General features: G+C 43.2%; 1 protein-coding gene across 2 annotated transcripts in view; it reads left to right on the forward strand.

Annotated features, from left to right (window-relative positions):
- Positions 1 to 8,595: 8,595 nt before the first annotated feature.
- The window catches only part of GATA6 (GATA binding protein 6), a 28,460-nt gene continuing 11,863 nt past the window's right edge, over positions 8,596 to 25,192 (forward strand). The window contains exons 1-6 of one of the 2 annotated variants that reach the window (XM_032795806.2): positions 8,596 to 9,129; positions 10,376 to 11,292; positions 16,874 to 17,040; positions 20,897 to 21,022; positions 22,122 to 22,209; positions 22,296 to 22,402. In XM_032795806.2, coding sequence (XP_032651697.1) covers positions 10,395 to 11,292; positions 16,874 to 17,040; positions 20,897 to 21,022; positions 22,122 to 22,209; positions 22,296 to 22,402 — 1,386 coding nt within the window. In that variant the 5' untranslated portion in view covers positions 8,596 to 9,129; positions 10,376 to 10,394. The other variant, XM_032795807.2, reaches the window with a different exon arrangement.

The following is a 25,192-nucleotide window of genomic DNA, read 5'->3' on the forward strand; positions in this document are numbered from 1 at the left end:
GCTTCTATTACAAGAATAATAATCAGAGGTGTAAAGAACCTGTTTTAGAGAATGATTTGTGAGAATGAGGGAAGAATATAATCTCACTTTACTGGATGTAACACACTTTATAAGCTGATCATTTGGATAAGGATTGAAATGGGCTGTAATAGCTTTAGTATTTTATATGTCTTCGATATCACTACTGGGGCTTTTATCTAGTAATGTGATTAAGACTGAATTAAAATCTTCTCCACTAATAATTAATAAACAAGTTGTATGGGGAACTAAAAGAAATAAAATCCCTGTGGGATAAATCAGATGGTGAGGGCAAGTCACCATTTTCTGTTTTAATTGACAATAATACTACTGTGGAACTGTCTAATTGTGAGGTCATTTATTTCATAGAAGACTTTTTCTCTAATTTGAAGTTCATTGTAACTAGATTAGTGGTTTGTACATTGCAATGCAGTGAACCAGTTTGGGATATTCATTCTACTTCATTGCTAATGGAGTTTCATTAAATTTAAGGTCACTATGAGGCTGATCCAGCAGCATTGGAGTCAAATGGGAGTTTTGCCATTGACTTCTGTGAGTGTAGGATTGGGCCCTATGAGATGGTTCTTCTCTGTTTTACAGATAGAAACACACCACTGGACTGTACCAAAGTGAACTACTGGCCAGTGTTCCAATGACCTGGAATCAATGGAAGTTTTGGATGCGCAAGGAAGAATGAAAGAAAGGATTGTCCAGTGGATAGAGCCTTTGGCTGGGGAGACCAACATACAATTCCTTGCTCTGTCTGTCACAGACTTCCTGTATAAACTTGGGTAAATCACTTAGTCTCTGTGCTTCAGTTCCCCATTTAAAACTGGGGATAATAGGGAAGAGCCATCTCAGGGCGTTGTGAGAATAAATACATTAAAGACCATGAGGTACCCAGATACTAATTACCAAATGGGTGCCTTAGATTGAAGAAATTCAGAATTAGACCTTGAAGGAGCTAAGCATATTTTTACCCCACCAAGAACCGAGTGCCAGAATTTTCCCCTTCTGCATATAAAATTTGTGGAAGGTAGCAGATACATGCAAGCAGAAAGTCCATGAACACAAAGAGGTAAATATGAAATTTAGAAAAAAACCAAAGCTCCCACCACCAAAATACCAACAAAATAGTATGTGTTAACTATTCATGAGACAAAACCAGAAGTAATAACAATCCACCACACATTATTAATAGAGATCACAGGACAATAGACTTTCTAGTTTCAAGGTATGCTGCTATTAGACTCAGTGAAGAATAATACATAGTCCCAGGCAGCAAGATAAACTATCTTACTTGTTCACTTGAACAAGAAAATATCATGCAAAAATGAAATGATGCTAAATTTAAAATCACAGAAGAATGAAAAGTTAATTTAAGGGTCTTTCAAACATTTAGATCTGTTCTGCAATGGTCATTCCACTTCTACCACATACAGTGCTCTGTTCCTCATCTCTGACAACCTACATTTCAGAAGCTGCTTCTAGCACTGCAGATAACCAAGGAGTATATCAGACTATCAGTATTAATATTTATGCAGAAGTCACTGAAGTCACCGATGGCACAACTGGACCATATGGGAGTGGGATGAAAATCATAAAAGGCAGGGGAGGGGAATGAGCTGTGTCTGTACAGGTGTCCAGTGTTGTGTAGCCTTAATCCCCTCCTACCTTGGGAGATATTTCTCTCTGAGTTGATGATACAATAAGCCATGTCTCTGCAGAAACACAAAGATCAGGACACTAGTCCCCTCCCTCCATTAGAGCCTGCTCTTAACACTATTTAAGTCCGTGGCAAAATTCTAATTAACTTCAGCGCTAGTAGTATCAGGTATTAGCATTTTGCATTAGCACTAGCCTTAGCTAATTTGCATTAGTCCTCTTTTGTAACTGAAATTGCCATTGGAAAAAGGCTTTTGTTTTCTCAGCACTATCACAGCAAGCAAAAGAGTCTCATTTTATCTTCATCTCAATAAGGGTAGAAAATTTGTCTTCGGAAGGTTTTGGAATGAGGGATCAGGAAGCCATGGCTGAGCATGTTGCATTGAGGGAGAGGTGTACTGCTGGGACTTGACTTGAACATTGCTAATCCCTGCTGGCTCCAAGGGGCTGAAAGATTATATTTAGGTGTGTATCACTCTGCAGAGCAGTGGAGTGCCTGTGGCCATGAAGCTGAGGCTCTCACCAGGGTCTTTGGGAAGATTTACCCACACTTCCCTGTAAATTAGATTTCTATTTTAGGACTCATCAGGGCTCATCATTTCCTATGCATTATGGCCTTGATTCAGAAAAATACTTTAAGCACATCTTAAACTTTAAACAGGTGTCTGGTCACTTCAGTGGATCTATTCATCTGCACATGTTTCAGTGCTTTGCTGAATCTGGGCCTATGCGCATCCCTGAAGTGTTGCTCTGTAATGAGCACAGATGTTTTTGTTGCTGTGTGATGTGTGTAGTTTGGGTTCCCCAAGCGGAACGTGCAAGGGCCACGTGGTTGGGGAAATGTGCCTTAGCTAGAAGAAATTCAGGATTCAGGATCTCAAAGGAGCTAACCATATAAAAATAAAGGTTTACAAAATAAGCCTGCTGGAATATAAGAGAAATCTATGGTCAAAGGGAGGACAACACTGAAGGAGACTCCAGGGAAAGCAGATCTGCAAGTGACTGCTCTATCTTGAGCAGGAGGCCCAGCCAAGAGAGAGCCAGTGAAGAAACCAGTCTGGGAGTATATAGGAAGAGGCTGTGGGACAGGAAGACAGGGAAATTTAGGGTTTCTCAGGATGGGAGCCCATAGTAGAGGGTGGGTGTGTTCCTCCTGTCCTGTCACCCTGTGAGGAAGTATGAAAGGGGTGGATTAAAGTAGGGGAAAGGCTGAAGACAAGGTGAAAAGGGCAGATCTTCAGAGGGAGGACTGTATCTAGTGGAAGAGTCTGAGTGGAAGATTTGGTTTTAGGTTTACATTGGACTTTGTGTTGAACTCTGGAAGTGGTGGACTTTGGGACTTAGCCGGAGGGCTAGGTCACTGCAGAGACTTGCCAGGGTTGGGAACTGGTGAATAGATGACATTAAGGGGAAGCTTAGATAGATGCAGGGTCTCATGCCAAATTTGGGAGAGACCCTATTACAGTCTTACTGAGATCCATATGACAGCCTGCAGAGTAAAGTACAAGGATGCCAGAATCAGGTCTCACATTTCATAAGGCACCTATGACTGTGGTTTCTAAGTGCTGGAGGAATGAAAGCAGCAGACAAATGGAACATAACCCCTTTATTTGCATTGACTGCCATGGGGGAAGGACTAGTCCCTTACATGTTCCAAAATGTGGAGAGTTTATGCTTTTGTTGCAATTTTATCCCCCACAAAGGCAAAGCTGTACCAATATTTCATACAACTGATTTGAGAAAAGAAGACTGGATTGTAGTTTCTATCTTGACTGTGTAAAAAATAAACTGTCATAAAATAAAAAAAAAAACACTGCTTTGGAAACTGACATAGTCAATCATTTTGACAGGAGATTTTGAAATAGGGCATTAGGTAGTAATGCTAACATCATAATAACTTTTAAAAAGTTGTGCCCAGAAGAGGAAAAACTGAGGAGGAAAACTACCAAACTAAGACAATGATTTTTAAAGCTGTGTGACTGTGCTGCAATCATTGTTGGATCAATCAAGGGCTGGCCTTGCATTCCTTGGGCTTGATTCAGCACTTCTAACACACTCCTGATTTAGCAAAAGTCCCTTGATTTCAGTGTGATTGGTGGCTGTGTGAGAGCTGCTAGAAGTAACGTCTAGATGCAACTCCCACCATTTTAATGGACTGTTTTATTTAAAGTCCCAGCTCCTGGAGCCAGGTGATAATATGAGAATCTCAACTTAAAAAAAAAAAGTTTCTTGCCCTCATGGTTACGGAGAAAAGCTTGAAAAGTGACCGGCAGGCAGCCGAAAGGCTCAGAAACCAGAAGGCAAAGAAAAAGAACCCAACATTTATTACTGAAAAAAAAATCTTATTTAAAAAACCCTCCAGAATTCTCTTTCCCATCGAAACACCTCCAGCCTTTAAAAGACAAGTGAGCCAGGAGTTTCCATGAAGAAAAAAATCTCGCTGGCCTAACACAGCTGATTGGTTTCTGTAAACCGGTGGATTGTTTGTGTAGCTCCGGCTGAAAAGTCTCTGTGGAAATCACCCAAAAGCACAGCCCCGGCGAGTCCCAGGGCAGAGCCAGGCCACCGGCTGCTGTGGGGAACCACCTCCTGTCCAATGTGACTCGCCGACGAGCACAATAGGAACCCGCTGAGCAGCTCGCCTAAGGTCAGCGTTTGATCTGGATTTCATGGCTGCAGCCAAAACGGCCAGACACAGCCCCAGGCACCGAAAGAACGGAGCCGAGCTTGCAACCAAACCCTCTCTCCTTTCAAACCTCGCCCTGAAGCGTGGCTAGTCATCCAAGGGGCTTTTCTCCCGACCTGGGTGAGGGTCAGGATACCATGTTCCCCTCGCTCAAGGTGGTGGTGACACACCTGCGGGTTTCTCACCCTCTGCAGTATATTCCGAAGCCCTCACGTCCTTTCCCGAGCTCTGACGCCCAGCCTCCGCATCCCTGCAGCAACTCGCTGCACATATTGGAATATAAAAGCGGGGGGAACACTCTCACTCCTATAAATGTCACCCAATGGGGTCAACCCTTGGGATATAGACTGAGAAACCTTTGTCTTTCCAGGTGCTCATGAGGGGAGGTAGGAATCATAGGAGAAGGCGACCAGGGTCAAATCCTGCTTAGCACCTGCTCCTCTCAAGTCCGGCCAAGCAAAACTTGGTTTCTAGTAGCTTATTCGGTCTGACTGTAACCGAGTTAAATGTCGCACTGTAGGAAGAACAACATCGATAGTTTTTGGTTTTTTAAGGATTTTTACCTTCTCGCAGTATGGTGTGTGTGTGTGTGTGTCTCCCTAGCTTAGAGTTTAGACTAGATTAGGTTTTAACTCTACGTATTAAATAGAAGGATTTTTAAAGGGAAGGAGGACTCGAAGGAGCCTACCAAATAGGCTGAAAATCCACTGCGTTTTCGTGTCACCCCCAATCCATCGGTCTGGTGTAATGTCACAGTTGTTTGAGAGTGGAAATACTTCCTATCATTGGCTGGCCTTGATAACATATTTTAAAGGAGCTTGGATAAGAGACATGGGGGGTGGGGGGAATTGCACAGCAGGTAGCCTTTAATAACTCCTCTGCTTATCAGCCTGGCCTAAATTTACCAGCAAGTTTTAAAGTACATTAAGTTACATAAACATGGCACGGAAAAGAATGCATTTCATCCTTTGATAGCAACCAAAGTGACCTTTACTGTATCTCACCTAGAGCCCGATTTAATTAATGCACATTCCGACACTCAACAACATTGGGAGAACCTGTGCTTGCTCGCTTTAAACGTGGGCTTTGTGCTAATGGGCAGTACAGTAAATTGGCTATGTCTGCTTATTTCATAAAACAAATGGCAATGGAATCCCTCGGCTTAGCCATAAATGCTACATGGGAGAACGTTCAGAACACATTTCCGGTGACTGGGGATATTTAGTATCAAGGAAAATTTCCAAAGGGTTACAGATGATCTGTGCTGAACAGAAGAGCCGACATTTATAACACTAAATCCAGTGTTTGTGAGAAATAAGTCGAAAGTTGGCAATAAAGGTTAACAATTGGATATGAAAACAAGCTTGTGAAACTCTGCGAAGGATAGCTGCATAAATTAAAGGGAGCTGCAGTCAAGGAAGAGGGCGTACATTTCTCAAACACTAATATATTTGTTATACTCTTCAGAGCTGTATTTTAGTACTCTCGCTCTTTTTTTTTCAAAGCCACTTGTGTAACCCACGGCTTTGCCAAAAGAGACTACAGGGGGTCTGAACTTGTGTATTATTGTTCACTAATCCTCTTTTCCACTGGAGCTTTCACAACCCACAAACTGAAGCGAATTATCACTTAAGAAAACAATCTCTCCCCCCTCCCTAAATTAACTGTAGTTAATGAGTGAATTAAAATTGAGATGGATGTAATCCAGCCAAAATAAACTACGCGCCTCCACAGAGAGCGCTGCGGAAGAGAGAAGCCAGCCTCCGCCTGCAGTGCTGTGTTAAAGAAACCCACACAACGAGGGACTCTTTCCTTCATCCAGGCTTCATCGGCCACAGAGCGTTTCTTGAGCATTATGATTTGATTGATCGAAATAAGCCGGAACAATCTAATGGCCGATATATTGGAATGGCTACAGTGATGGCTATTCTATGTCTATTTCAGCAACTCTTCCCCTTCTCAGCCATCCCAAGATTATTAGCAGGGGCTGCTCCCCGCCCAGCCTCATTTCAATCCAGTTATTCGTTCCGTCAGATGGAGGTAAAACATGCAGAAGAGGACCAGAGCTGAACACAGCTAGGAACGGTTTAAAGCCCGGGAGAAAACTTGCTATTTTCGCTGCTGGGTGAAAGTCCGTCAGAAGTGGGGTGCAGGGGAGGGGAGTGGCAATTAGAAATAAGCAATTTAAACCAACCTGCGGTTAGTGGTTTTGGAACAAAACTGAAACGAAAAAGGGGAGGGGGGAGGTGTAGGATAATTTCCACGTTGCCTCTGCCACAGTGCACAGGAGTTTCTTGTCGGAGTCTAACGGAGAAAATAAAATGAAATTTGTAGCCTGGCTGTAAAGTAAACAGACAGCTAATCAGTGATGAAAAAGTTTTGAAGTCTGGAGGGTAAATTGCAGGTCACCTTTGAGCCATTAGAGCCAGATCTCTGCCAGGCTAGAGTGTCTCTGCCCATGCCTCCCCTCTTCTCTCCAGCCGGAGTAGGAGAGGGATCATGGAGAAACACGCAACATTACAAGCCCTTAGTGACTCTTGCGTGCTGAGGAAGGCATTTTTTTGCCTTCGACTATTTCTTGCCTCACGAGAGGCGTGAGGATATAGAGCAGCACAATTATTTAGCAGGCACAACACCCATTTAAACAAGAAACTTGTTATAAAATTGATGAGGGACAGATCCGTGACGCATTCGTCGAAATTTCTCCATCAGTGAAAATCCGGTATCGTCACATTATATCAACCTGGATGCCTCTCAATAAACCGATGTAATACTTTCTGGTTTACTTTATCAAGGATCTACTGGAGAATATGAACGAAAAGTAATGTCTAAAACCGATTGGTTTCACCCACTTTAGCAGAAACATTTCCTGCTAATAACCATCACGGAACGAAATTACCTTTGTAATAAACCTTATGATAGTCTGCTTCGGTCTCTCACTTTAGCAAATCTAAACATTACTGAAAAGTATAATGGGTTACCGAAATAAAGTCAATTGGAAGACCTGCACTTGCATTCAAAAAAATGGACCGGTTTCCAGACCTCTCTGCCTATTAAATTGATTAACTTGCATCTCAGATTAGGGGGGGAAACCCCATATCATTTAAATCTGACACTTGGACATGACAAGCAATATTAGTCAGGCAAACATGAGCGGAAAGGAATCTCCCGCAATTCAGCAGAGAAATTGTTTTTCCGAAAACAGGCTCCTTTTCTCCACAATAAATCCTCCTTCCATATACACAGCAAAATAAAGCAACGCAGTGAAACTCAAAGCACTGAACGCGGGCTCCCAGCAAACTATTACACCCAATATTTTATCCCCAATCACGCAAACTGTTCGCTTCCCACTCACCTTGCCCGGAAAAAAACCCCCTCTACCCAAGATAAACACTCTCTATCGGCAAGTTTTTAAATTGCGTCTGTCGGAACGAATAGTTTCTGATGGCTACAGGGAGGGAGACATGCTTCATCTAGCCCCCTGCTACAGATGACTCTCTTTCTGTACAAACTGATGATGACAGATATCCAGCTGATAACCTCTGGGGAACGAAGTTATTTTAATTTCCAGTCACTTTCCTGCTAAGTACCGTATCAGTTTGTACACAGCTGAGATAAGAGAAAGAATAAGAAAGAAAGAAAGACTAAAAACGTAGCCATAATGGCTGGATTGGACGGAGCGGGTTCTCATAGCCTGCCTTTGACTTTACCTGAGCCCTACAACAAATCGAGGATAGCTTTGATTTTGCCAGAAAAACCCTGGGGACCTTTTGATGGCGAATCACCTGATTTCTGAATATGAATATAAGGTCAACAACGTGTGGCTCATACAAAAAGATACAGGGGCCGATTCGGTATGACCTAGGTGAAGCTCAGCCTATAGAAAGAAATAACATCATGGCCCTTGACTCTTTAAAAGTCATTTTCCGCAACCTGCGGGAAAAAATGATGGGACGGGAAATTCATCGGTGAAATGGGCTTTTAGTGAAAACAAAGCCTGACACCCCCGGGCCCCCAAACACACACACACTTAGTAAGGCAACTGCCATCTTTTCTGTAGATTTATACCTCCCTAAGGTATGTTCCACTCCACGCCTCCGATGAAGTAAGTGGGTTTTAGCCCACAAAAGCTTATGTCCAGATAAATTTGTTAGTCTGCAAGCTGCCCCAAAGACTCTTGTTTTTGCTGATGCAGACTAACAGGGCTACCTTTCCCAAACCTCTATTTCTGTTCAGAGAGAAGAGAGCGATGAATTGATACTTAACTGGACAGAATAATCTTTGGGGTGGGGGAATATAATTGGGCAAAGGGGTTGGATGGTGCCCCAGCTTGCATTCTATCAGCACGCAACTTTTGGATTAGTCATTGATCCCCTTTTGTAAGCATTTGCCTAACACTGATATCTTTGAAAATGGTTTCTGATCTCTATCTCCCCCCTCATTCAGCGCGCATCACATTGTGCCTGGTCTGCCTCTCACGCCAGCGCTGGGAGCAGCGGTGCGTCTGTCCTGTGACTAGCGCCGGGACTGGCACCCCTCCGGAGCTCAGTGTTTGTTTAGGGCTCACTGAATCCAATCAGGACTTGCTGGCTGCAGTTTTCCGGCAGGGCAGTGAGAGGCGCCTCCTCTCTCCTTTTTATAACATGAGCCGCTCGCAGTAGCCGCTGGACTCGAGTTTGCCGCTCTCCTCTCCCCTCGCTCACTGGATTAAAGCCTGCTGAGACCAAAGCAAGGAAGCCAATGCGAAGCAATCACGAGAGGTTTGCTTACTGGTTTTGTTTCTTCTTGCTCTTGTCTTGATTTCAAACATGATCCGGGCTAGATGAGGGTTCTGCTGGTGCCCGAGAAGTTGCTCTGGACAGACTTCTGCTCGCTTTGCCTGGAAGCCTTATCTACCCGCTCCTTATCTCCTAGTTATCTTGCAAAGGGAGAGACGTATTTTGTGCCTCTCTGCCAGGGGGGTTTGTGTGTTGGGATTGCTATTCATGTGGTTATCTTAAGAGCCCGGAGGTGGTTTGGGAAGCTCAGAGAAGGAAACTTGCGCGTCCACTTTTGTTGCTTGAGCGACTGACACTTCCCCCTTCTCCAAACTCTCTCTTTCGCTTTCTACCGCTCTCCTCCAAGGACTTGGCACCGGGCTGGGCTGGGGGTGTGTGTGGCCTGTTTAATACTGGCTGCTCCCGCTCGCGGTGTGATCTCTGCCGGGGGCCCCAGGTTGCCTGACGTGCCGCAGTTTGTGTTTGTTGATTGTGGATTGGTGCCATTTCCAAGGTGTGCTATTGTGGGGTTGGACTTGCAACTCCAGAGGCCCCGAGTAAGTGGCGCAGGCTGGCACCAGCTTCCTCCAAAAGGTACATGCCCCTCGCCCTTAGCAGATCGCCTCTCCTGGGTGGGCTTTGCACATCCCCCTCCCCGTCCCTTTTGCGACCTTTTGTCTGAAACAAACAAAACGGAGGGAAAGACACGGATTGATGCAACGCCGCGTGTCTGTTTCCCAAGAGCTAGAGAGAACCTGACCCATGCCATTGCTAATTGCTTTCCTCGTGGGAGGAATTCAGATGACTCATGCATCGGAAAATAAGGAAGGGGCGCGTGGGTAGCCCACAATAAACAGCGCTCGCCCCGTCCCCTTTCCCTCTCCTTTTCGATCTGCAACCCAAGATAAGGTGGGAAAGCTCAGCCTGGTGCCCTGCTCCCTGCCTACTCTACCTATTGCTGGGAGTAGCTGAGCTCAGGCCGCTAGCGCGCCATGCTACGAGGCTGCGAGGGTGTGGGGTGGGATGTGGGGTGTTAATGACCTTTGCTGGCTGATCCTTATTCTGCCCGGGAGCCAGACAACGCCGCAAGGCGACAGGAGCGATTAGAGGGTCCCCTCGGCTCCCAGCCACCCCCCCCAAGCGGGTCTCACAAAGAGGGATACGCTGGGGGCTGTTTGCTAACTGGATTTTTCTTCTCTTTTGTGCCCCCGCCCGCGCCTTCCCCTCCCTGTTTCCCCCCGCCCCCCAGAGGCTAGACGGGGACCTGGATGGCCCTGACTGACGGCGGCTGGTGCGTGGTGAAGCGGTGCGACGCGGACGCTGGCGACTCCTCCTGCCCCTTCCCCGCCAGGGAGCCGGGCCACTCTCCTCCTTCGCCAGCGTCTTCCTCCTGCTGCTCCCCGGGCGAGCGCGGCTCCTCCAAAACTCCGCAGCACGAGCCCGAAGGGACTCGGCCTCCTCCTCCCGCCGCCGCCGAGGGCAGGTCGCTGCTCGCCCCCTACGTGCACTTCGGAGCCCCCCACGCGCCCAGCCTGCCCAGCTGGGAGGACATCCTGCTCTTAACGGATTTAGACCAGACCAACAAGCTGTTCTGGTCCAGCCGCGGCTCCAAGCTGAGCCCCTTCGGCGCCGAGCAGCCCGAGGAGATGTACCAGACCCTGGCGATCTCGGCCAGCCAAGGGCCGCCAGCCCCTTACGATGGATCTGCCGGCAGCTTCATGCACTCCACCGCCAGCTCCCCGGTGTACGTGCCCACCACCCGCGTGGGCTCCATGCTGCCCAGCCTCCCCTACCTCCAGGGCAGCGGGGCCGCCCAGCCCAGCCACCCGGGCAGCAGTCATTCGGTGTGGCCCCAGCCGGCCTCGGAGAGCCCCTCGTACAGCAACGGCAGCGGCTCGCACCCCTCGGGCCGCTTCCCTTACTCCCCCAGCCCGCCCATGGCCAGCGGGGCCTCCCGAGAGCCGGGGGGCTACAGCAACAGCCTCAATGGCAGGGACCAGTACAGCCCGCTGGGCAGGCCTCTGAACGGATCTTATCCCGGCCACTACCCCTCCTATGTGGGACCCCAGCTCACCCCCGCCTGGCCCACGGGACCTTTTGAGAGCTCCATGCTGCACTGTCTGCAAAGCCGAGCCACCCCGATCCCGGTGCGGGCTCCCAGCGCAGGTAAGAGCTCCCAGGCCCCGCCGCGAGCTTGGCTCTGTGTGAAGGGCCGGCCAGGCTCTGGAGGGATACAGCAGGAACGAAATGACCCCCCCACGGGGGGTTCCTGCAAGGGGAGGGGAGCTGGGGCGGCATTTTCTGTGTGTGGCCAGCCTGTGTTTTGTGCTGCCAGGCTGGAGCTGTGGTTGTGGAGAGGGGAGGAAGTGACAGGGAAGCAGATGGCAGCGAAGTAGAATTATTAGTCCCTATTTGTTTATCCTTTGAGGAGGTGGATTGGAAGAGGTCGATGTCTTTGGAGAAAATTTTAAGATCCTGGGGTGTGTGGTTTGTTGTTGTTGTTTTTTAAGGGGAGGATAAAGGTGCCAGTAGAAGCCGTTTCATTAACATAAGCACATTCTTCGAATGAAGATGCATAACGTTTGGTAAATAGGAATCCTGAAAGGCCGCTAACCTTCAGGTATCTTTTGGAATAAGTTTTCTGTCCTGAACTGTGTGCAGGGACAGTGGTTTGGAAGGGATCAGTGGAAGTATTTTGAGACCCCTATTCTTTTGGTGTTTTTGAATGGTGTGGCTTTGGTAATAATAGCAGACAGGGGGCCGGTAATACAAACGTATCTTTTGGAATAGAATGCATCTGAAGTGAGTTTTTTTACTCACCAAAGTTTATGCCCAAATAAATCTGTTAGTCCTGAAGGTGCCACCGGACTTTTTGTTGGTTTTTTTTTTTTGAATAAAAGTTACTGCCTTTTTGTATTTTTTTTTAAATGGCATCAATTGGGAGTATTTCAATCGGCGTTTTAAGCCTGGTCTTTTTTTGAAAGAAAAGAGTTGGTTAATGTAAGTCACTTCCTGATGTCTCTTTATTGTATATTCGTGCTTCCCCTTATTAACATAATTCGATTAAGAAATAGTGGAAAATGCAGTGTAAATTACATCTTCTATTCGGAATAAACGATTCAGGCACATTACAGAGACTTGTTCAATGGATGTTTGTGATTTCCGAAGACAAATCCAAAGCCAGTTAGTGTTAGCAATTTTTAAATTAAAATCAATGGGAATTTCTGTTTTAAAACCGCTGGCACAGTCAGGCTCCCAGTGGCGGAATTTACTGATGTCAGCGTCTTTTTAGCAAAAGAAATTATATGTGTCATTAAATTAACTGTAGGGTTGAAGAGTGAGTTACTCTGCGATGATTTTTGGTTGTTGCAATCTCTTCAACTTCTTTCAGTCAGAATATAATTTTGCGCTTGCTTTTGCCTAACACAGTACTACTAGTAAATATTTTATGCACATGGATTGAGTATCATTTTCGTTCTAAACAACAGACGGTGCCACCTAAAGATCTTTCCCTCGTTCCATAAACAATCCTTCTCCAGGCCCCCAATGCAACCTATTTGATGTAGGCATTTTAAGTCCCACTCTCGTGTTTACTAACATGACACAGAGAATGAAGATGATTAATTTTTTTAGAGATAGCAGCGAAAGAGCAAAGCAAAGCAGAAAACCCTCCTCTCGTGCAACACGAACGTTGAGTGTCAGGACTTTAAAAGTTAAAGTGGAAAACACGAAGATAACCGGCCTGGATCAAATCCGCAAGGAAGCAGCCATATCATCTGCCTAAGGAGAGGTCTATGGGAATGGAAATTCTCACAGACAAGTGAGGGCGGAGGGAAAAAGGCTCATGGATAGGTTTGAAAAGGAAGGAAGGAATGGGTAATCCTGAACAGAAAGAGGTTAAGGAAGGGTTAGATCATTCTGCAAGGAAGGGAGAGGGGACACATTTCTGTCTCCGAATCACTGATTCTCCTTCGCAAATACCCTATGTACTTTCCTTATGTATTCTGCAAGACACCGATTTGATTTTTGGTTCGTTGACACACAGTGTTAAAACGATTAAATCGGTGGGATATCCCACCCTGCTCCCTACAACCTTGTCTTTGGAAAAGCGGTGATAATATTATATGAATTGTAATATGTTTAATCCCTGCCTTAAAACAGCCGGGAAAGTAGTTCCGCTAATTTCACTGGGTATAATTTAATGTTTCTAACTGTTCCCCCATAAACTTTCCCGAAGATGAATTTGTGACCTTGTGACCGAAAAGGTGTGGGCATGTGCAAGGTGTGTGTGTGTGTGGGGGGCATTAGCTGCTGGAGATACAGAGCCTTCAAAACAGGGTTAAGGTCTTACTGTAAAGGAAATAAGAGACTCTAGGCAAGATCCAGAATAGGAACAACCAAAGTGTGCGTGTGTATCCGAACTACAAAGTGCAGGTGTCCTGGCAGTCACCAAACCTCAAAATCTCTTCTCCCCTTCTCCCCATTCAGGTTTAGACTAAATTCAGAGTAGCATGTGAATGCAATCTGTTTATAATGGTTGTGAGCGAGGTGATATCTTTTATTGGACCCCTTCTGTTGGCGAGAGAGACAAACTTTCCCGCTTACACAGAGTTGTCCTTCAGGTCTCTAGGTAAGGACGAACTCTGTGTAAGCTCCAAAGCCCTGTCTCTCTCACCAACAGACTTGGCCCAATACAAGATATAACCTCACCCACCTTGTCTCTCTCCTGGGACCAACACAGCTACAACTATACTGCATATATTAGCGTGAGAAATATTATCGCAGCACAAAGGCCTTCTGTATGGTTTCCCCTTCAATTAGTTTATTTAAGAAGATGTCAAGGTGTAGCATATGCTTGATATAACATATTAAAATAGAAGTGAATCAACGGATTAGAGTGCTCCTCAGATTGAGGTTCTCTTATGCTAGGCTATCCCTTTAGTACAAATGTTCATTTATTAAGAGTTCTCTGTAAAGCATTCTTAGAGCTCCCTCCCGCAGCTTTAGCTTAGGAAACATCCCCATTGACTTGGGCCTATAGTATATTATAATAATTATGAGGTTTAATGTTCTGGGTGCTTGCTGTAATACAATCACTATATACCGATGGCAGAAACACAATTTACAATATCTATTATAGATTTATGTAGGTCTCCTAATATTTCCGTGAACGCTTTTATTCCCGGGTAGGAATTCAAAGGAAAGAAATCCGTCTGTTGTAGAGGAAAATAATAAGGGAGATTTGCACAAAGTTAAAAAATAAAACTTAAACCCCATAACCGATTCCATCACATCACTTCTGACTAATGATAAAAATAGTTTTCTGTTTCTGCAAGTTAGACTCCGGCATTTAAAATGGATCCAACCATAAACGTTTTATCAAATAAAAAGATCAGCACTCAAAACACATGCAGTGTGTGCAATCAAGCTCTTTTTTTAAATGTAAGGCAAAGGTATCCTGGAATTCTCATAACTTAATGGAATCAGAATTCTCATAAATAATGCAATGACAGAATTCTCATAACTTGTAAGAGTTTCTAAGCTTTTACTGAACAATTAAAGCTATATTCTTTTATTATAGTTATAAATATATCTAGCATGGATTAAGGAAAAACTATTCTAAAGGCTAGAGAAATATTACCTCCATAGAATTTCTTTTCATAGGTATGAAGGTAACTTTTTAAAGTAAACAGTTGGAAAAAATAACTGTTTAACTCCAGCGTCCTTGAAGCCTGAAGCATTTCACTGATTACAGTATTCAATGGCAGCTTTTAGTGCAAAGATTAATGAATCTTAGTGATGTGTTAAGAGTTACAAGCTGACAGTGTAATTTGCACTGTGGTCTCTGGACTCTGCCATGTTCTGATTTCATTTTAACTTGTAATTTTTGTAAATGAAGGGAGGAGAAAAAATTGGAGGGGGGGACAAGGGAGGCGGAAATACAATTTCTTTCTAGGCGAAGTACACTTAGTATAATCAAACAGTTATATTAAACGCTTATTTGACATTTACAAGATCTCTTTCACTTTAGGGAACACAAAGCTAATATGTGAAACATAAAAGGGTAACCTCATGAGGAACAAAGTCAGGTAGAACAGGGCATTAAAAGGGGCGAGAATCAATTGTGACTTCTGCAACAATGGCTTCCTCCTCTCTTAAACTAAGAAAGTGATGCAGAGGCAAAACATTTTAAATGATCTCTGTGCAATATATGTATGTACTTACATACTTACACACATATTTAATTGATCTTTATCTTTAAAATATGAAGAGATGAATCAGATAAAAGAAAGGGTTCCAGACCAGGAAATGTTTGGTTGTTATAGTTGGGATTTACTTATTCTTTGCCTAATATGTATATCTTTAGTAATTGTTTAGTAGTTAATAGAGCCCTGTGATAAAACGTTAGGTATTTTTCCACTTAGTATATTTATTAATAATTAGATTTAGTTTCTCCCAAACACATTAAGGTCAGATTTTTGTCTCTGCTCAAAGACTTTTTTGTATTGAAGTTTTAATAAGTCGCAAAGCATTTTTTGCCCAGTAAGAATCTAAAACGATCAAACTCTTTTGCTCAGTCGTGACTGAGAATTATTTGACAAAAATAACTTCACTTCTAATTTACTATAATTACACTTAGACTTCCAAGTGGACTTTGGAAGGTGGATATTTTGGCAACGAACATAATAATTTTGAACACGCGCTCCATAGTTATTCTGAGTAGAGATATCTCTGCCCAGTGTAAATGCCTTTTAATTTATTGCTTCTTTCTATACTATAAATAAATAATTTAAATAAATACCGCGAGCAATTCTGATTGAAAATAGATTCTGTTCAATACAGGCATACAAAAAGTTAGTAAAATTCTGAAATCCAAACAAGTCTGCCAAACTAAAGGAAAATTGGTAAATATCGCACTATGTGATTTTCAGTTTCAAATATACGCGATTGGATCTTTAACTGACCCAGCAGTCCTGTCCTTCGGTTTTCACCACGGCAAAATTCTCGTTGCGATCAAAATGAGAAGGATCGCGCCGTAGGGGGAAAAAAAAATCCCACTTTGTGGTTTAACACGGTTTTTTTAACTAGGAATTAAAGCGTTGTTCTTAGGTCTCTCTCTGTGTAGAGTTTTTGTCACGCTCTCTCACGAGAGGAACATTTGTATGAAGGCCCCTGTTCATTAAAAACATTATCAGGCGATGCTTTAAACAGCTGCAGAAGACAGCGCTGGCCGACATAGTGAGAGATTCAGAGTAGTGTCCCTGCGCTGTGTTATGACCGGAGGAGCTAAGGGCTGGAAACTGGGGAGTTCAGCCTGGCCTGGGGCTTTAAGATCGCAAGCAAGCCCCCGTGGACAGATGGTAAATGGGTCACTTTAGCTCGTCTGCCAAAGGCGCATTTTGCTGCGCCAGGAGATCCGTGACCTGAGCCTGTGCTAAGCTCCGAAGAGCAAATGACGAAGCAGGTTGGGGTGCGGTATCTCACGGCTTTGCACGACTTCACTTTAAAATGGCTCTGATGAGGATGAGTCAAAGGGAGGAAGCGGAGGGCAAAGCCCGCTGGGACTGGGCAAGTTTCCTGCTGCCGTCTTGTTGCGCAATGCCCCGAGCCCGCCCCGCAGAGCGAGCAATCTCTGCCCCCTGATTTCTGCGGCTCCTAAGCCCGCTCCTCCGCCCCCCCGTCTGACAGCACAGTGGGGGACGGTAGTATTGTTAACTCGCCTTCCTTTGGCTGTTTCCCCTCCTAGACCTGCTGGAAGATCTGTCCGAGAGCCGGGAATGTGTGAACTGCGGCTCCATTCAGACCCCTCTGTGGAGAAGGGACGGCACTGGCAACTATCTGTGCAACGCCTGCGGGCTGTACACCAAAATGAACGGCCTAAGCAGGCCCCTCATCAAACCCCAGAAGAGAGTGGTGAGTGAGTGAGTGAGCACCTCATTCCACATTCCAGCCCTCCCTCCCCCAAAACCGGAGTCACACCTTTTGAGTGTGAACGCTGCTGACTTCATAGGCCTTCAAATACCGACAACTGTTCCTAGGGCTTGAGACTGCAATCGTAGCTCCCACTATTTGCCCTTTAGCTCCCTCTGCCCACTCACACAGTCCCTGATCCTGCCATGAACCTAGGGCTCAGGCCTGTTCTCACTGAAATCCATAGCAAAACTCCCATTGACCTAACTATGCAGGGACAGGCCTTCAGTGCCCACCGCTTTCACTGGAGCCAGTGGGAGTCCCCTGTGCTTCAGCACCTTGTAAGCTCAGGCTCAGGGTGACTCTGTCCTGACAGGCAGAAAATTAGTTCAACACAGTGGAAAAGCCCCTTTAACTGAGTGAAGTTGCAGGCTAACCTGTGAAAAGATGCGTTAGCCTTAGCCGGTTGTGTTGTAACCTACGTTCCCCCTATGCAGCCTTCTTACTGACCTTCTGGTGCTTCTGTCCAGCATTGCTGCCTGGCTCATCTTTAGGTCATAATTATGTTGGAGCATAAACTGGGGAAATAAGAGTTCACCCTTCGGGTGTTTTTTTAAAATTGATAAACCCCCCTCAAAGAAGCAAAAAATTTAAAGATTTAAAAAAATACACACTGAAAATATTGGATGTTTCAGTTTTTTGCAGTGTTGAAAATTGTTTGTCCAGGGAGCTAGAAATTCCTAAAGACGTACCTTGTCTGTGAAAAGCTCATTTCTCTGGATCTGGGGGATTTTTTGTTTTTATAATTAAAGGAAAACCAATTGTTTAAACAAGATAAAAACCTTTTTTTTTTTTTGTTTTCCTGCTAAAAATGAACCATTATTTGTCAAAAATGCACATTGAAAACCCCAGCGAAACAAACACTACAGACCAGAACCCCAGTTTATAATTTGGCACTGGTACTGAAGAGAGAAGGAGAAAATGGAACAAGAAGGCACTGCAGACTGATTTTAATAAATCTGGATTGAGGACAGTAAAGAAAAAGAATTGTCCTTTTGATAATTGCCATTAGTGGGATAGTTATAATGAGTGATGTTGACCCAATTCAAACTGGTGCTTGGATCCCAGTGTCTTCGGTGTGACAAAAACTGATCAAGGTTCAAGACCCCTTCCATCACCCCAGCTGTTGCAGTTCCTTCATATTTCTACTGTATAAAAAGAAATGCCATTCTTTGTTAAACAACAATTCTATCACCATCCTCTACAACATTTTCTGTAACTGGAAAAAAAAACGCTTGACGAGTTTTTAAAAGCCACATTTTCTTCATCATGTCAACATTCATCTGATGAAGTGCCTTGAGCCAAAGAATTCATTAAAACCTAAAGTTAATTACTGTTGGATGCTCAATTTCTTAACTGGTTATTTAGCAAATTTCATTAAGTAAGGCTAATTAGCAGGAACAAATGCAGAACATGAGGTCAGATCTTCAGCTGCTGTAAACAATCATAGCTTTCAGGTTTCAGAGTAGCTTTCCTAACTTTAAGGCCATGGAACCAGATATACAGGAGCTGAGGATCTGGTTCATGGTGTCCCTGGTTTTTGTGTGTGTGTATAGAAAACAGTAAATTGCAGCAATTTCAATCTGACACCTCAATGAAACAAACGTTTTACAGTGTTCGATGAAAAATATAGTCATAATCTATTCCAAATAAAGACACCCAAATGAATATATATGATAGTATATTAATATATTTGGAAGTATATAACAAAAAATGGTTTGAAAGATGATAAGCATGTTTTGGTCCTTGTCCTACTGTTACTGAAGTCAGTGGTAAAATTCCTGCAGCAGGAAAGCCAAGATTTTATTTGTTGTAGTGCCAAAACTTTTTAAAAGTTAAATAGTTTTTTAGATAAATTAGATTTCACTACAACAGTGATGCAGAAAATGATAGAAACCAGAGAATATAAAATATATTGAGACTTATGCCAATTTTCATGCAAACAAAAATAAAAGAAAAACAAAAAAATTGTAATAAGATCCAACTATGTAAATTTTAGAAAATGCAGCATATACATTGCAGCCAAATTCTGTTCATGTTATACACACACACAAAACTCTATTGATTTCAATAGTAATTTTGCTTTAGGAAGGTAAGCACAATTTGGAAGCAGTGTGTGTCTTTCATTTTCTTTTATTAATTAATATGACCAATTCTCTTTCAGTACTAATTATTTGCTACAGTATTTTCAGTGTTGCCTTAAATTGGTACAGGCTGAAACCAGAACTTGTTGATTATCTTCAGTATGCAACCGGTAATGACTTTTAGATTCAAAGTTCACTATCAAAGCAATTATATTTAATTTATAATTCTCTTTACAACTGTGATGTAAAGTTACACCTCACTACTTAGTGACATAACTGGATAGAATTCAAGAGACCTGAAAAATGCTTATCATTCTGAAAACATTATTTTTTGCTTTCTGTGTGGCAGGTGTGGTATCAAAGGTCTCCAGATATTTTGAGCAAACGAACAGTGAATGATACAAATGGAAAGGGCGTATGCCCAATAAATTAGTTCTTGTTGTGGACTCTTTCTTTATGGTCATGATGGGCTGAATGCAGTGCATTGAACCTGACTGTTCCATGCAAATCTTTTCAGCCTGCAAACATAGGTAGTCCCTGATTTTTGGACATTGCAATACTTTGTAAAATAACAGATTTATGATGTAGCTTGAATTCCTTGCTTGTGATGAATGTGAAAGAGAGCGCTTGTTACAGGAACTTTTATAACCCATTCACCTTCATTTCACATGTTTATGGGGACTGGCTTCTCTTATGATATATAGTCTGCAGTCATAAAGCTCTTTGTTATATGGTTATTTCTGATATAAGGTTGCTTCATCTTGGCTCCAAACTCCACCGAAGAGTGTCATAAATGGCTTGTTTATAATATGGACCTTGCTGTCACACACCAATTTACTGACTTCCTAGAACATTCACACACAGAGAGTGAGCACGGTTGTATAAAGCATGTTCCTGAAGTATGTTGTTTTTCATTTGGTGATAAATATGTTTTTACAAAAATGACACTGTTTGTTGTACATATTAAGTCCCTTTGATATCTGTTCCATATTCCTTTTCCATGTCAAAACAAAAGTTTGCAGCTGTCAGCCCTTCAGGTGAAGTTCAGCTTGTGAAAATTGAGCTGTCTTTTTGCTTTAAACAGAATCCCTGCCATACTGGAATGTTCATTTTTCACTGCTGATGTAGGAAGATCATTAAAAGAAGCTGATGTTTCTCAAACCAATTTAAGGCAATGCTTAAAAAGTAGGCAATTTAAGGCAACACAAAGTGCTGTGTCAAAACCATTGCTTTACAGTAGCACATTATGAAAAGGGAGAGTGCTCTTGAGAGCTCCACGGAAGAGACTTATGTGCACTGCACAGTTTTCATTTTGATGGAAATCTGTTGAAAAACTTTGCAGCTGCCTTTCATATCCAACTTATCAGAGGAGGTGATGAGATCCTGTGCTCTGAACACACAATTGGTGATCAGAAACTCCAGAGTTCTAATTTTGCCTCTCCAGAATTGGAAAAATCACATTACCTGTTTGCATAAGTTTCCTTGTTTGTAAAATGAGGATAATCATACCCACATTTTTGGGGTGGGTGGAGGGCTTTATTAGATTAGGTTGTGAAGCAGCTTACAGAAGCTAAATGTTATGATATTGACTTTGTATTACACATAGCTTTTGGTAAGCCAGTTGCCAGTCTATTTCTCTCCAGCTGTTAAGTGGCAAAGCACGTTTGTTTGTATTTGTTTGTTTATTTTTTTTGTTTACTTGTGCTTCCCTCTAGCCTTCATCGAGACGGCTTGGTTTGTCTTGTGCCAACTGTCACACCACAACCACAACTCTGTGGCGTAGGAATGCAGAGGGCGAGCCAGTATGCAATGCCTGTGGCCTTTATATGAAACTTCATGGGGTAGGCAGCTATTTCAGTCCACGTTTGATTTCTGTTTAGTAAGAGTCCAATCCTCATATGGAACATCCATTGACTTCAGTGTGCTGAGTGCTAACAGGAGCAGGCTCCACGGCCTTGAGTCTACGCTCGTTGAAGTCACTGGCAAAACTCCCTTCGACTTTAATATTGCAGGATCAGAGCCTAAATGAGGCGATCTTAAAAATTCTGTAAATGTTTGTTAAATTGAAGAATAAGATAAAATTGATTCAGAATGTCATTTGTTAGTAAATTGTTGGCTATACTTTTTCAGCAAATGAAGAAAAATAATGTAAGAAAATAACTGTACTATGAATATAATGGAATCCATTTAGCACTAGACTCTGGGAAATCTTATGAGTAAAGTTATACACAGGTATAAGTGCTTGAAGGATTGGGGTTTTAGAATGTATCAATACTTTGTCCAGCATTTTAAAAAAAGAAATTAAATGATGGTTATAAAACATTATAATCACATCACTTACATGAATTGATTATATTTTCCAAAGCTTTTTTAAATTAGGTAAGTGATATTAATTTTGAATACATATTTTCTGTTTAAAACGTATGTTAATTGTGCCTTTAATAACTCAGACTTCAAAGCAGCTATTTACGCATTTTCTTGGTGTAAAGATAAGCTTGAATATGATGCATTAGTTCACATGGATAAATTCTTTAAAAGAATATATGTTATGTTTTAAAGACCCATTCTACAAGCACTTAGGTCAAGGCCTGTTCATGCACAATTGGAATCAATAGGAACAGGATCGGGCCCTTCATGTATATCTGTTTTCCAGTATCAGCCTCTAAATCCATAGGATCCAGTCCTGTTGTCCTTACCTAGGAAAATCTCTGGCTTGAGAGTTTTGCCTAAGTAAAAACTTCAGGCTTTTTGGAATCATGGCTAGAACACTGGAAAAAATAGTTACTTTTTTGGAGAGTAGAGTCTGTATAATCATAAAAATGCTTTAAAATAGTTGATTTCAATTGATTTAGTCGGTAGCACCATTTGATCTTATGGTAAAATTTCTGCGGAGTGTTGTACATGCAAATCTTTACGATCTGTGCTGATTCTCACCCCCAGGTTCCTCGGCCTCTTGCCATGAAAAAAGAAGGAATTCAAACTAGAAAGCGAAAACCAAAGAACATAAATAAGTCAAAGACGTGTTCTGGTAAATATTGTCAGACGGGGTATTTGGATGTGAGCAGTTTGTCATACTGGAAAATATTTGTTTCTAATCAGTTACTTCTGTTGCAGGTAACAATAATAGCGCAGTTCCTATGACTCCAACATCCACGTCTTCTACTAACTCAGATGATTGTAGTAAAAATGCTTCCCCTAGCACACAAACTGCAGCCTCGGGGGTAAGTGATAAAATAGGATCTTTATTTGTAAGCAAGCTGATCACTATACAGTCTGTTATCTCAGCTTTTATCTTATCTAGCAGTACAACAATCTAAACAAGCTTTTCAGTTTTGTTAGCTGATACAGGAGCAAGAATTTCTGAGGAAATTACATATAAATGTAAACAAAACGGCAAGCTGAAGTACTTTACAGACCTTTTAATTAAGATCTATATAAATTTTATGATTAAATCAACCGATGCTTAAACAAAAACATTTTGTTTTGAAGAGTTTAAATTGTTTTATCTGAAAACCATTTTTTTAGACATAATAGCAATGCACGGCATAGTGACAACATCAGTAACATTAGTGCACATAACACAAATTCCTTGAATGCTGGCCAGCGTGTGTGTATAATTCAAGGCACCACCCATCTCATCATTTTCAAAAGTTATTTAAAAACCTGCGCATGCATTATGCGCACACAACTCCCTCCTCCAAGCATAATTTTAAACTCCCACTAAAAGCAACAAAACTCAGTCTCGCGGTCTGTATGCAGATAGGATGAACTGAGATGTGCACTTAGGGCCTGATCCAAAGCCCATGGAAATCAGTGGAAAGATTCCTACTGGGAGTGGAGGCTGTTCAGCACTTCACAGGACTGAGCCCAGGAGGTCCACTGAACAATATCTTGTTTATTTCAAACTCTTATTTTCATCTACACACCACACCTTCTTACCACCCCTCAGATCAGCATTTGGGATAATACATACTGTAGTAAAGTTGCAAAGTAGTTTAATTTATAACCTCTTTTATTTATCTACACCTACCCGCCCCCCCGAAGTCTTCTATAGTCTTCGTTTACTATATCATTTACTTTAAAAGATACCCTTAGCATGGCTTTCACTGTTCCTTTATTAGAGAAAAGAAACTTGTTTATCATAATTATTTTTTGGTATGTTTCCCAATCCAAATTCCTTTCCGTGGTTTCTTTCCTGAAATATGCAGTTTCACTGTAAACAAAACAAAACAAAAACAAGTTTTGTTGTTTGTGGACTTATTTACAACAATACTGCTCAGAGATGCTGGACTTTTGTATCTGATACCATCAAGCATTATTATTAAAAGGCTGTATTTGACATGAAAGAATTCAGAGAGTTCAAACAATAAATAAAATACATTCAGGGAAGCGAAATTTGAAAGTAAAACGTTGGTCTAAAAATGGAAAATGATTGGGCTTCACGCTCCCTCTCTGCCCTTCCCCTCCCAAACATTTGATAAGAAAAAACACTTAGTTCTAAATTCACCACTAATTTCAGTGGGCATTGGATGAGACCTAAACCAGAAATCTCCCACTTGTCCATTTTGAACCATGAATGCACATTATAAGAATTGTATCTGTGAAGTAGTTGGAATAATGGCCTGTACTATTATACCCATGTCTACTTATTTGATCTTATAATCTTGTTTGCTATAGGCAGTCAATAATTAACATGTGAAAGGAACAGGAGAGGCAAGAAGGTGCAAGCAGAAGGTCATGGTCTTTAAGGCTTGATCCTGCTGTCATTGAAGTAATGGGGAGCTTCGCTATTGACTTTAATGGAAGTAAGCTCAGTCTCTGGGTCTGAATCAGGGGAGTTGCTGAGCATGCTCAGGACCCGTTGAAGGCAATGGGAATTAAGGGCATTCAGCATCGCAGAGCAATGAAACCTAAATCTGGTCAAATGTAAAAACATTTTATATTAATGCCAAACCTCTTTCTCCTCTCTACCCATTCTGATATTTTTTTTAATGAGAATTTAGAGCTGATGGATTGATGGCCATTCTCTGTTTATTATCAGACAGGTACAGCCCAGACATTAGCAGTGCAAGCTTCCCCTTGCTGATCTATGTGCATCAGCTGGAGGAACTGCTCATAGGGATGACTCCATGCCTATTTAGTCCTTGACTTTTCTAGCAAAAATGTTGTCATTTAGGCAGGGCCGGATTAACCTTTTGTGGTCCTGAAGCCAAACATATTTGTGGGCCCCCATGGAGGCAATGAAGCATGGCACAGGGAAATCAGTCCCCGGAGCAAGGGGCCAGCCAGGGTGCATGACATGGCAGGGGCAGCCTTCCTCCACTCAATGCGAGGGCACTATTTACAAACTGGCAGGTGCCAGATGCACACTAGCCTGCCCGGCTCTGTGCTGCCAGCATGCCCCTTCCCCGCGAGGACAGTTCCATGCCACATCACACACACACACACACCTCTGCCCAACCTGCCCTGACTCCCTATGACCAGAGGCCCCGGTCCCACTATTCTCAGCGCCCTCCCAGAGCCACTCACAAATGCACAGCGCTCTGCCCACAGACCCACCACAACTGCCCAGCACTCCCCAAACAGAACCTCCACTCCCTAGTGCCCCAACACGCAGATCTTCCCTGCCCCTTCACAGCCCAGCACCCCCCACACTTCCCACAGACCCACTCCCTCACACCCTGCCTCCCAGCTGGACTCACCAGCCCTGTTGGGAGGCGACTGTGTCTGCTGGGCTGAGCCGGTAGCGCAGCCAGGGCCGGTCCCAGGGCCGGGAATCGCTCCAGCTCCTCAAGAGTGGCGCGATCAGCCAGGCCGGGGCCTGCCCTTGAGGGGCCCAGCAAAGCCCTCCACACTGTCTCTGCCCCATACCTGCCTGAGACTGACCAGGCTTCTGCACCAGTCTCAGGCTGCTCAGCTCCGGGAAGACAGGTGGGGCTCCACAGGTAGTAGGAAGCAGAGACTGCCCAGAACCAGAGGTGCACTGGGATCCAGCCAGGGGGCTGAGAGGA

This window comes from Chelonoidis abingdonii, chromosome 2 (assembly GCF_003597395.2).
Source record: "Chelonoidis abingdonii isolate Lonesome George chromosome 2, CheloAbing_2.0, whole genome shotgun sequence".
NCBI lineage: Eukaryota > Metazoa > Chordata > Testudines > Testudinidae > Chelonoidis > Chelonoidis abingdonii.